Consider the following 12,745-nt stretch of genomic DNA (forward strand, 5'->3'; position numbering starts at 1 on the left):
CTCTGGAACTCTATTCTTGAGCTTGTTTGAACATGAAACGTAGGAGAAATTGCTGCACAGAGGAGTGGTCCTTAATTCCAGGGTGGAAATTATCAGCCATCTGAACTTCTTGATTTATGTGGTGACCCTGAAATGCTGGGACCCCTGAAACCATATCCCCTCTTTGTGGGCGCAAAGGAAACTGACGTCTCCACTCTGTCCATTTCCCCTATGAATGTTAAGTTCCCAAGTCAAACCCAGGGTCTTGGCTAAGATGGATTTGGAAGTAGAGGAGAAAATCCCACAAACTGGAGTGTTAATCTTGTTTCCTCCTGCCCATTCTCTCCTGTGGGCTATAGTAGGAGACGGGACCATGGGAGTCCCAACCCTACTGTCGATCAGATACTTGGGACAGTGACTAGCTTGATTTATTTGCTTCAGGGATTTTTCAAGTTTTATTTACTCCACTTACTGTCAAGAGTTCTCTTTGCTTTCTTTGAACTTATGTGTGTGGGCATCTGGCTTTGAGCATAGGACTTACAAGACAATAAACTTTCGAGAGTAGAAAAAACATCTTTTTCGCTGTTTTCTGCTCACGAGGTTCTCCTGAGTAGGGTGTTCAGCGGTTAGTAGGCATGTTCTGCGTATAATCACCTGACCCTTCACATGCCTTTCAATTTGTGTCCATTTTCACTTCAGAAACAATGCTCTGTTTCTTCTTGATGAAAAAAATTACTATTTCTTTTCTAACTGAACACAGTTGATCCTGAGTCAGGACACCTGGATTCTAGTCCAGCTTAGCTCCTAACAAACTGTATGACCTTGAACAAATGAGATCCCTTTTGAATGTCAGTTTCTTCATCTCTAAAGTACGAAGGCTGAACTGGATGATCTTTGAATCCATTCCAGCTTCAAAAACTCAGTGAGTCTCATACTTTCTTGGGAAAGGTAAAAAGGCCTAAGGGAAAATAGAAGGGAGGGAACGCTGGATGAAAAACTTAGGAGGAATTGGAACTTATGAGAACTTTGAATTTGAGTTGAGTACTCTAAACTTAGTCTCTAGTTTCAGTCAAAGTTTCTTTCCTTTTAAACAAATAAGGGAGTCGATTTCTGGGTTCTTCAAACCCTATATCCAGCATAAGGAGCATTGAATTAAATCTAGGGAGATCTAGAGGAATCTACCTATTCTTTGAGCATTCCTGAGAGCCACCTAGAGAGCATAGTTTATCCCTTTCAGTAGCTTTGAGTCCCCTAATATGACTAACCCTGTATTTGTAGTGGCCTCTTGTATCTGCCAAGTAGACTTTCAGGAGCATCCTCACTTTGCTTGCCCAGTGTGGCTGTGGACAGTAGTGAAAGCTGTTTGTGGTTATGTGAAGTGGCCACGTGGTGGTGGCTCTGAATGGTTATGTGTGTGTGTCCTGATGTTGTCATGTGAAATCGTGCGTACTTCTGTGTGGTAATTGCAGCTTTGCGTGGCTACTAATGCACTCCCGGCCTTGCAGGCTCACAGTGCACGGGGCTGTTCAGCACCACAGTGCTGGGCGGCTCCTCCAGCGCCCCGAATCTTCAGGACTACGCCCGCAGCCAAGGCAAAAAGCTACCACCTGCCAGTCTGAAGCACCGAGATGGTATGTGGGTGGGTTTTGGGGGGCAACTCTTTTCTTCATTTGTCCGCCAGCAAGGACACAGCTCAAGAACAATTCACGCTTAAGATGGCGCTTGACACTAGCCTTACGACAAGTTTTCTGCATCAGTTATAGAGGGGAGAAGCAACCAAGACCCCATCCACCCCTCCATTTGCATTCCCTCTCGCCATACAAATACTACTTATTTATGCTTATCCCTTCATAATCAGCCACATACAGCCCTGCTACATCAATTTACTCCACCTTTGTATTCTTTCCTGGATTCTGGCCTGTAGGGGTAGGGACCAAGGAGGATGATCCACGGTCAGGAAGAATGCAGTGGAGCCTCAATTAAGATCTAGGAAATCAGGGATGGGGAAGTTGTTCAGCCAAGGCAGGAAAAATGATATGGAAAGAGATTGGGGGAAGTGATGAAAGTTTCTACAAAGATTTTATTTCTTTGTAAATGATCAGAAAGAGGATGTGGTGGTGAGATTAGGGTTGTTTGTGGGACCGTATTATGGTAGAGATGACACATGGATTCCTGAGAGGAGATTATCCAAAGGAAAAGATTGAAATGTGGTAGTAAGGAATCTAAGGGGCGGGGGTGGGAGCAGGTCGTATACTAACTGTAAAGAACAGAGTATATCGTGAGCAAATTCCAGAGCAGAGGGTGGGGACAGCGGTGGGTATAATCCCCGTGATGTCTTTTCTCCCCAGAGCTCTTGTTTGTCCCGGCCGTAAAACGATTTTCTGTGTCGTTTGCAAAGCATCCGACTAACGGTACGTTTGCTTCTGACTCAACGTCATTCCTCCTCACCATGTCACCTCCAGACACTTAACCTCTGAGTTCTGACACTGACTTTCCCTCTCCCTCCACTGTGTTCACACCCTGCTGTCTCTGAACCACTCACTAACTGTCGCTCTTGGGATATATCACTTGTTGTGACAGACCTTAGCCTTGGCTGCAGCCTGGCTGCCCGATTCCTGGGGCCACTCAAGGTCTTATTTCCATGGTCACCATCATCACCATTGTGTCACTTTTTTCAGCATCATCACCGAAACATGAATTAAACCTCTTTCTTTCCCATCACATGACTGCCAGGCTTTGTACAAACATGATAATGGTTCCCCTTCTTAGAAGGAGCGTAGTATTACCTATATCATCCCCATTTCTTCTCTCTATTTGTTTCCCCAACTCCTCAGCTTACGTAATTTTGATCTTCCTGTTTTTTCACCAGCTCTTTTGTTGGAGTGGATGACTAGTTTGCTTCCCTTTTGGAGCAGTGCTGCAGTTCCCAGTTCCCAAGCCTACCCATAAAGGCATTAGTCTTGGGTATATTGTTTTCCATCTCCATATTCCTATCTCCTCCCATTGTGTGTATTTTGTGTGGCTCTTGTGCTCCTGACATCTGCTTTACGTCACTACTAACCTAGGGTCTGAGCCTAGAAAACAGGAGTCCAGATTGATTTGGGATACAAGGAAGAACAAAAGGAGTAGGAGGTGGTAGGTAAAGGAAAAAGAATTGTGCCTTGAGGGTTTCCATGTGGTTTCCATGCAGCCCCAGCCTACTTATGGCACTGCAGTCTCCGAGAAGGGGAAGTGAAGAGTTGAGATGTCTACTGGAGATTCCGGGGGAGCTTAGGAATAAATAATATTTCAAGAATACTGAAGAACAGGGTCTGCCCACACTAAGGTGGGAGAGTTTAGAGATTTGCGTAAACCCAAAACTGAAGGGCTGTGGTCTCTTTGTAGGGTATGGCAGAGGAATCCAGGACTTACTCCTTGCTTTATCCTTTATATCCTTAGTTCCTCTCCGCATTGTATCTTGTCTTCAAGGTAAATCCAGTTTTGTTAGATACGATTTTCTTCTGTTCAAGAGCTAAGACTCTGAGGGAGGTAAAATTAGCTTGGCTTCCTGGCTGAAAAAACTCTAGATCCTGATCACCTGCTCCTTAGACAGTGGCAGCTGCTAGATTTTAGCCCAGTAAGGCCATACATCTCCACTAGGCACTGGTGAAATCTCCCTATGTTGACTAGCTTATACTTGCTCAGTTTATACCCCTACCCCCCACCTGCACTCCTGTTTGTGCCTGTGACAGGAGCTTCCCATTCAGAGTGGCGTGACTGCCTGCACAGTTAGCTTCAAGCTCTTCTGGCCTTCGTGCCACAGTCATCTCCAGAGTAGACCCTCAGGCACCAACCCCAACACTACAGCCTGGGATTTGGACTTATGAGACTTGTTACTTAGGGAACAGAAGATGGTACTAGGAACTTGGGCCCCTGACATCAGAGCTAAATCACAACTCTCCTAACTCTTAGGCTCTGTGAGAAAAGATCCAAATTCCTAAAGCAGATCCTCAAGCCTATATACCTCTAGTTCCCTGAAGGCTTGGTTAGCAGCCTCACCAGTAAAGAAGAATTAATTCTACCAAAAGGGGGAGAGGAAGAAAGACCTGGACAATTATAGTGCAAGAGAGTAAATTCAAGATCTCCTCCAGCACCCTGCACACAACCTCAGGGCTCTGCTGGCCTTTGTTCTTCTTGTACTTGAGCTTGGAGGCTAAAGTGCCTGAGAAGCAGGAATCTAGGAGAAAAAGATTTGGAGCTATTATGTCTCTTGCTGAAGATCATCTAGATTTAATTTGGCCCTCAGGACAATATGAGGGCTCTACCCCATGGCCAAATGTTACTGGACTGACCCAGCAATTACAGAGTGGATGCTCTGTCTGCAATTGCTTGCAGCAGATTAGTCACAACAATGTGCCAGCCTACTGTCCATCACCACCATCTCTTTGCCATGATGTGTGGCTTTGAAATAGCAGCTGGAAGAACTGGACCTGGCTTTGGAAAGGAGGCAAGGCAGTGCTACTTCCTTGCTTTGATGGGAGAACACCCCTCAGCCCATCCCTCCCTCTATTCCTGATAAGCTTCTGTCACATCCTGTGACTACATCAAGTATATAAGTATGGCCCATTAGTAAACCGCATGCTGAACTTACCAAGGTGAACTAATATAGTGGGAAAGAGACTGTGTCTCTCCCTCATCCAGAATGTCAGAGTGTACCCACCCGATCTCCCAAGCTCATTCTCTTCTAGGGACCCACACAACTGTATGACCATTGGTACAGAAATCTCTCTTGACATCCAGACTAAGGTCTCTGGAAACCATAGTCTCATGGGATCACCCTGTGGAGCCCATTCTGGTCTGGGGGTTCTGAGCAGTCGTCCTCAGCTACCTTGATCCTACTTTCTCTGTACCATATTCCTGTTATCAGTTAAGACCCCGTACCTCTTCCCCAAGATCTTTTTCCTACTGTTCCTCTTAAACCCCCTTCCACATGCCTTTCACTGCCTTCAACCATTTGCAGCTGAATCACATATATCCACAAAGTTTGCCAACCAGCTAAGATAGTAAGTAGTTTCGGATTAAAGCTTTTCCACTCGTCTAGCTGAACAAAGTGCAGTTAAACTCACCAGCAGTGGGAAGAAAATATAAAATTATTTCTTTTGGCTTCTATAATTGATACAGTGTCCCTTAAGACTTATGCAAACGTTTTTTTAAAAGTCTATGTATTTGAACAAGAATGAAGGATAATTAATCAATATTGGCATTTTCACATATTGATTCCGTTTTTTACATGCTGTTTTAAAGGACACCTGGTTTCCTGCTAATCTACGTCAGTTACCTAACACAAGCCTTGTCTGTGGCTATCTTAGAGTCTGGTCCAGGGAGCCCAGCCTGAGTCCTCAGGAGCTTTTTTAGCTTCAAATTTTATCTTGATAACGTATACCACTCTTGACCCTCTTCTCTGAGTGACTTCAAATCTTTTCATCTCTATCCCAACCTCATAAATACATTTGTTTGAGAAACAAGCCCTAACTAGGGTTTGCCCAAGAATGATTGGGGACACTGGAGTTCCTAGCTACAGAACTGCCAGCTCACCCCATCCAGAACGATGTGACTGCTGTCTGCAAGCACTGACTGAATTGTGCACAACGAGAAAGGAGAGGGCCTGCTGTATGATGAGGTCTCACGTGCCCCTTCTTCTAGACTCACTTATTTTAGACTTCTTTTAGCATGATGCCAATACTCTTCTCCCCTGCAAGACATGTCCTGTGGCTCTGACCATCTCTGCTTCTCTCTTACCTCACCTTGGAGCTGAGTGGCCCCACCTCCCAGGAATGCTTATGTCATCCAGTACCCCCCTTATTGTCTCTCCCTCTTCTCTTTCTTTATCTTTGTGCTTCCTGCCGTGGTTCCCCCAACCCCTCCAAGAGCTGCTGGATGACCAGCACCCTGTGGTCCGGTTGCTGCGCAGTTTTTCCTCTGACTGCACAGGGGGCTGGCCAGTCTCCTTGGATGCCACGCTGGCGCATCACCTGCACCAGTGCTCCTACCACCTGCGCCTCTTCCGGAACTGGCTGCGCTCAGGCCAGGATGATCCTGAGTGCCTCTACGGTACCCCCTGCCACCAAGCTGGCTGCTGCCACTACCCTGGCTGGGACTGACTGCTTTGCTTCTTGCACTTTTGGCAGGAGAGCCCACCTATTCCTTTCTCCTATTTACTCTAAGGTTATGTGACTTGCATTTAGTTGCTTGGATGGGATTGGGGCCAGGCTGCCTGGTAGCTGTAGCGTTGGCTGCTCCTCCCCTTCCTGTTCTCCTTCCTCACTGCCTCCTAATGTTACCTATTCCCAGTGCTATTTGGTACAGGAGTAGTCTCTTGCCCTGGAATCTATTCTTATCTCTATGACCCTCTACTACCACCATCTTCAAATCCAAGTGTTTTTCTAGCAGTTCTGAGAAGCTGGAGACTGTACCTCTCCTGCCCTCCTGCCACTAGAGTACAGGGGGAAATTGAGGCATAGAGGTCTCAATTGAATACTTGAAGAAAACAAGGGCTGAAGGTTAGAAGATGGTCAGGTATAATCCTTTTTAGTTATATAGGTTTTAATCATTGTCAGACAGGAAGCTGTGTCTTGAATAGATATTGCTGTCCTGCCTACCTTTAATCCATTTAAGGAGATATAAAGGAAGCATAGGAAATATTGGGGACTAAAAAAGTGGTTGAGATGTATGCTTCTTGATCCTCTAATGGGGGCATTTTTTTTTTCATCAACAGGCCCTGGGATTAGAGTTACACATTTAGGTTTACCCTTCACCCTACAATGTAGATCTACATTGGAATTGTTGGGTTCAGAGCAGAGAATCGGTATTTATTCTTTTTTCTAGGGGGTTTGCCTCATTTTCCTGAAGGAATAGAGAAATACTAGCAAGTCTGGGGTCTTCAGTGAGAGCAGAGGAAAGAAGCTTTGAAGTGATGAAAATAACCAAGAAAGAACTTCCATCCCCCAACCTGTTCATACATGCGGTTTTCCTGAGCTGAGCTTCATGTGTATTGCATGCCCTCCTGCTTCCAATATTCTAGCCTTTCTACCCATATCCTAAATCTGCATGAACCCCTCCTCAGATCCCAAGCCCTCCTCCGTAATCTGGTTCTCTTGTACATGATCCCTGAAATCTGCTGTTTTTTCCCAGCTCCATGACCTCCCTACCTCTCATTTAGACCTACAATTTCACCCCTTACCTCTGGACCTTTGTTTTATTTCCCCCAGAAAGTACAAGAGGAGTGTAGGTGCTTACCTCATTGGGATTCTGTTGATTTTTCCATGGAATATTGCAGGCTTTCCATAGGTAGGATAAGAGGTGATTTGATTCACCCAGAGGCCTTAGCAGGAAGACTTTTTAGAAAATCTGGAGGTGACAGAAATAGACTCCTGTAGGGGCTCTAAAGAGTTCCCTCTCCTGAGAATCTTGGATACCCCACACTCCAAAAGCCACAGACACTCCTGATGGTTCTCAGGGACCCTCCATGCTTCCTTGGCCAGTTGGGGTATATCCAGCAGGAATAACATTGACTTTGCCCATCTCTTTTCTAACAGGATTTGAAGGGTGCTCCATGGTGCCTACCATTTACCCCCTGGAAACACTGCATAATGCCCTTTCCCTGCGTCAAGTGAGTGAATTCTTGAGTAGAGTCTGCCAGCGCCACACTGATGCCCAAGCACAGGCATCTGCAGGTATGGAGAATACTCTTATCTTGTACCACTATCTCTGCCCCCACTCCCATGCTTCCTAGAACATGAGTAATAAATTAAAAAGATAGGCACTCTGAAAAAGTAGACTTGAAAAAATGTTTAATTGCATAGGTTAACTCAAAAGCATAGAACGATCACTCCTTCCAAAGTTAACTTATAAATTTAATGTGATCTCAGTAAAAATAGTACTGTTTTTCTAAAGTCAGACAAATTGATTTTGAAGTTGTCATTAAAAAAAAAAAACAAAAAAAACAAGCAAGAATAGCCAAGGAAATCTTGAAAAGAAGAGCAGTGAAGTCATGCTGGCCCTACCAGATTTTAAAACATTTTATAAAACTTCTATAATAAAAACAGTGTAGTATTGGTACATGAATAAACAGAGACCAAGCAAACAAAGTAGAAAATCCAGAAATAGTTGAAGTTAGCATTTAAAAATACTAGGGGAAAGACAGCCTTTAAGAAATGGAGTTGGAAAGTTAGTAGAAGGAAAGAAATCATAAAGATCAGAGCAGAAATAAATGAAACAGAAACAAAGAAAACAATAGCAAAGATCAATAAAACTAAAAGCTGGTTCTTTGAGAAGATAAACAAAACTGATAAACCTTTAGCCAGACTCATCAAGGAAAAGAGGGAGAAGACTCAAATCAATAAAATTAGAAATGAAAAAGGAGAAGTTACAACAGACACTGCAGAAATACAAAGCATCCTAAGAGACTACTATAAGCAACTCTATGCCAATAAAATGGACAACCTGGAAGAAATGGACAAATTCTTAGAAAGGTATAACCTTCCAAGACTAAACCAGGAAGAAATAGAAAATATGAACAGACCAATCACAAGTAATGAAATTGAAACTGTGATTAAAAATCTTCCAACAAACAAAAGTCCAGGACCAGATGGCTTCACAGGTGAATTCTATCAAACAATTAGAGAAGAGCTAACACCCATCCTTCTCAAAATCTTCCAAAAAAACTGCAGAGGAAGGAACACTCCCAAACTCATTCTATGAGGCCACCATTACCCTGATACCAAAACCAGACAAAGATACTACACAAAAAGAAAATTACAGACCAATATCACTGATGAATATAAATGCAAAACTCCTCAACAAAATACTAGCAAACAGAATCCAACAACACATTAAAAGGATCATACACCATGATCAAGTGGGATTTATCCCAGGGGTGCAAGGATTCTTCAATATATGCAAATCAATCAATGTGATACTCCATGTCAACAAATGGAAGAAGAAAAAAACCATATGATCATCTCAAAAAAAAAAAAAAAAAAGGGAGTTGGAGGACTTCCCTGGTGGCACAGTGGTTAAGAATCCACCTGCCAATGCAGGGGACATGGATTCGATCCCTGGTCTGGGAAGATCCCACATGCCACGGAGCAACTAAGCCCGTGTACCACAACTACTAAGCCTGTGCTCTACAGCCTGTGAGCCACAACTACTGAGCCTGCATGCCACAACTACTGAGCCCACATGCTACAACTACTGAGCCCGCATGCTGCAACTACTGAGCCCGTGTGCTGCAACTACTGAAGCCCACACGCTTAGAGCCCTGTGCTCCACAATAAGAGAAGCCACCGCGATGAGAAAAGCCTGCACACCGCAACGAAGAGTAGCCCCTGCTCACTGCAACTAGAGAAAACCTGGGCACAGCAAGGAAGACCCAATGCAGCCAAAAATAAATAAATTTATTTTTTAAAATATATATATATTAAAAGGAACCAAACAGAAAATCTGGGGTTGAAAAGCAAATAACAGAAATGAAAAATTTACTGGAGGACTTCTTAGAAGGTTTGAGCAGGCAGAATTAAAAATCAGCAAACTTAAAGATAGGTCAAGGCGGGCGCCGCCGTCAGTCATGGCCTGACGCTGACACGCTGCGTGTGTCCCGCCCCTTGCCGCCACTTGCAGCTCGCCGGCCAGCGGCCTCGCTCGGCCCTCGGCCTCGCTCGGCCCTCAGCTCAGTGGCGGCGTTGGAAGGCGGCCCGGGCCCTCGCAGGCCCATGGCAGCGGCCGCGGTGTTGCCGGGCGTGGGCGGGCCTCCCGCGGGCGGCGGCGCTGGGGGCGGGCGGGTCCCCACCGGGTGGCTGGGCAGTGGCGCGCCTCGAGGGCTGCAAGTTCGAGTACCTGATGAAGAAGCGCTCGGTGACCATCGGGCGAAACTTGTCGCAGGGCTCGGTGGACGTGAGCATGGGCCACTCGAGCTTCATCTTGCAGCGCCACCTCGAGATCTTAACGCCCCCGGGCGGCGGCGGCGGCAGCGGCCATCCTGGGGCGGCCCTGGAGCCGTCGGCGCAGCCCGGGCCCGATGCGGGTGGCAACTTCTACCTGTGCTGCCTTGGCAAGAATGGCATGTGCGTGGACGGCGTGTTCCAAAGGCGCGGGGTGCCGCCGCTGCAGCTGCCGCGCATGTGCACATTCAGGTTCCCAAGCACAAACGTCAAGATCACTCACCTTCACTGCCCTGTCCAGCAAGGAGAGGGAGAAACAGGAAGCGCCCGAGTCCCTGGTGAAGCCCGTGCAGGCTCACATCTCCCCACTGACCATCAACATTCCAGACACCATGGCCCACCTCATCAGCCCCCTCCCCTCCCCCACAGGAACCATCAGTGCTGTGAACTCCTGTCCATCCAGCCCTCTGGGGAGCAGGGTCTTCAGGGTACAAAACGGGCCATGTGGTACCATCTGACCTCAATTTAATGGCCGACAACTCACAGCCAGAAAATAAGAAGGAAGCTTCAGGTGGAGACAGCCCAAAGGATTATTCAAAGCCACCTTATTCCTATGCACAATTAATTGTACAAGCAATTACGATGGCTCCTGATAAACAACTCACCCTAAATGGAATTTATTCGTACATCACGAAAAACTATCCCTACTACAGGACTGCAGACAAGGGCTGGCAGCTATACATAGGCTGACATACGTATCTTTTTGAAGTTTGCACAGAGATGGTTTTCAAACTTTTCCTGAGGAACCCTTTCTTCAAAAGATACCTCCTCCAGTTGGCCAGTATACAAAACAGATGAACACAGTGCTGCCCTGTTTCAGTGGTCCACCTGTACTTCCAGCCTATTCCTAGGCTGTCTGTGAATCCAGGCCTCCTCAGAGGACACTTTGAAATCGGTGCATAGTATTTCCATTGTTTAGCTTTTTAATTTGTTTAATTTTTTTTTTTTTTTTTTTTTGGGGTACGCGGGCCTTTCACCGTTGCGGCCTCTCCCGTTGCGGAGCACAGGCTCCGGACGCGCAGGCTCAGCGGCCGTGGCTCACGGGCCCAGCCGCTCCGCGGCATGTGGGATCTTCCCGGATCGGGGCGCGAACCCGTGTCCCTAGCATCTGCAGGCGGACGCTCAACCACTGTGCCACCAGGGAAGCCCTAATTTGTTTAATTTTTAAACCTCTACATTGTGTATGTTTTTCCTCTGCATGTCTGTTTTAAGTGTGGCCATTTACTAGGTGTTTAGCAGGATATCACTAATTAAGACAGTATGGGAAAGGGTAAGTTTGAAGTACGGAATGGTAAAAGCATAACAAAAGGGAGAAGAAATATACATTTACAAATTTTGAATTTATTAAGTAACAAGGAATGGCTACAGAATTCCTTTGAGGCTTAATGAGTAAATGATCCTTTGAAAAATGCATCTGTTGAACCATAACCATAATCAAGTGATGTGGGTGGGGTGGGGTGGGGGTAAGCCATTCTGTTTAATGGAGGGTAAAAACTTTTTTCTTCTACCTGCAGATGTATAAACATGTTATAATAAAAATAGTGTTCCAGCCAAAAGAAAAGGTAGGTCAGTTGAAGTTATCCAGTCTGAGGAGAAGAAATAAAAAAGAATGAAGAAAAGTGAACAGAGCCAAAGATACTGTGGGACACCATAAAACATACCACTGTATGTATAATGGAAATCCCAGAAGGAGAAGAGAGAGAGAAAGAGGCAGAAAAAATTTTTGAAGAAAAAATAGCTGAAAACTTCTCAAATTTGATAAAGACACAAGTCTATGTGTCCAAATAGTTCAAACTTCAAGAAGGGTAAATGCAAAGAGATCTACATTGAGATACATTGTAATCAAATTGTCAAAAGACAAAGAGAAAATGTTGAAAGTGGCAAGAGAAAAGCAGCTTGTCACATACAAGGGATATTTAATAGATTAACAAGGCACTCATCAGAAACCATAGAGGCCAGAAAGTAGTGGGGTGACATATTTAAAGTGCTAAAAGAAAAAAACGTCAACCAAGAATTCTATATCTGTCGAAACTGTTCAAAAATGAAGGAAAAATTAAGACATTCCCAAATAAACAAAAGATGAGGGATTTTTTTTTAAACATCTTTATTGGAGTATAATTGCTTTACAGTGGTGTGTTAGTTTCTGCTTTATAACAAAGTGAATCAGTTATACATGTATTCCCATATCTCTTCCCTCTTGTGTCTCCCTCCCTCCCACCCTCCCTATCCCACCCCTCTAGGTGGTCATAAAGCACCAAGCTGATCTCCCTGTGCTATGCGGCTGCTTCCCACTAGCTATCTGTTTTACATTTAGTAGTGTATATATGTCCATGCCACTCTCTCACTTTGTCCCAGCTTACCCTTCCCCCTCCCCTGTCCTCAAGTCCATTCTCTAGTAGGTCTGCGTCTTTATTCCCTTCTTGCCCCTAGGTTCTTCATGACCACTTTTTTTTTTTTTTAGATTCCATATATGTGTGTTAGCATACAGTATTTGTTTTTCTCTTTTTGACTTACTTCACTCTGTATGACAGTCTCTAGGTCCATCCACCTCACTACAAATAACTCAATTTTGTTTCTCTTTATGGCTGAGTAATATTCCATTGTATATATGTGCCACATCTTCTTTATCCATTCATCCAATGATGGACACTTAGGTTGTTTCCATGTCCTGGCTATTGTACATAGAGCTGCAGTGAACATTGTGGTACATGACTCTTTTTGAATTATGGTTTTCTCAGGGTAGGGTATATGCCCAGTAGTGGGATTGCTGGGTCATATGGTAGTTCTAT

General features: G+C 45.0%; 1 protein-coding gene and 1 pseudogene across 21 annotated transcripts in view; both read left to right on the forward strand.

Annotated features, from left to right (window-relative positions):
- The window catches only part of PPIP5K1 (diphosphoinositol pentakisphosphate kinase 1), a 49,862-nt gene that overhangs the window by 20,237 nt on the left and 16,880 nt on the right, over window positions 1-12,745 (forward strand). For 11 of the 21 annotated variants that reach the window (XM_060294373.1, XM_060294376.1, XM_060294388.2 and 8 more), the window contains 4 exons: window positions 1,485-1,610; window positions 2,328-2,390; window positions 5,887-6,069; window positions 7,554-7,691. In XM_060294373.1, coding sequence (XP_060150356.1) covers window positions 1,485-1,610; window positions 2,328-2,390; window positions 5,887-6,069; window positions 7,554-7,691 — 510 coding nt within the window. Of the gene's footprint in view, window positions 1-1,484; window positions 1,611-2,327; window positions 2,391-5,886; window positions 6,070-6,843; window positions 7,001-7,553; window positions 7,692-12,745 lie in introns of those variants that run through there. The other 10 variants (XM_060294381.2, XM_060294380.2, XM_060294385.2 and 7 more) reach the window with 4 other exon arrangements.
- LOC115845196 (forkhead box protein K2 pseudogene) lies at window positions 9,729-10,860 on the forward strand (annotated as a pseudogene).

This window comes from Globicephala melas, chromosome 2 (assembly GCF_963455315.2).
Source record: "Globicephala melas chromosome 2, mGloMel1.2, whole genome shotgun sequence".
NCBI classification, from domain to species: domain Eukaryota; kingdom Metazoa; phylum Chordata; class Mammalia; order Artiodactyla; family Delphinidae; genus Globicephala; species Globicephala melas.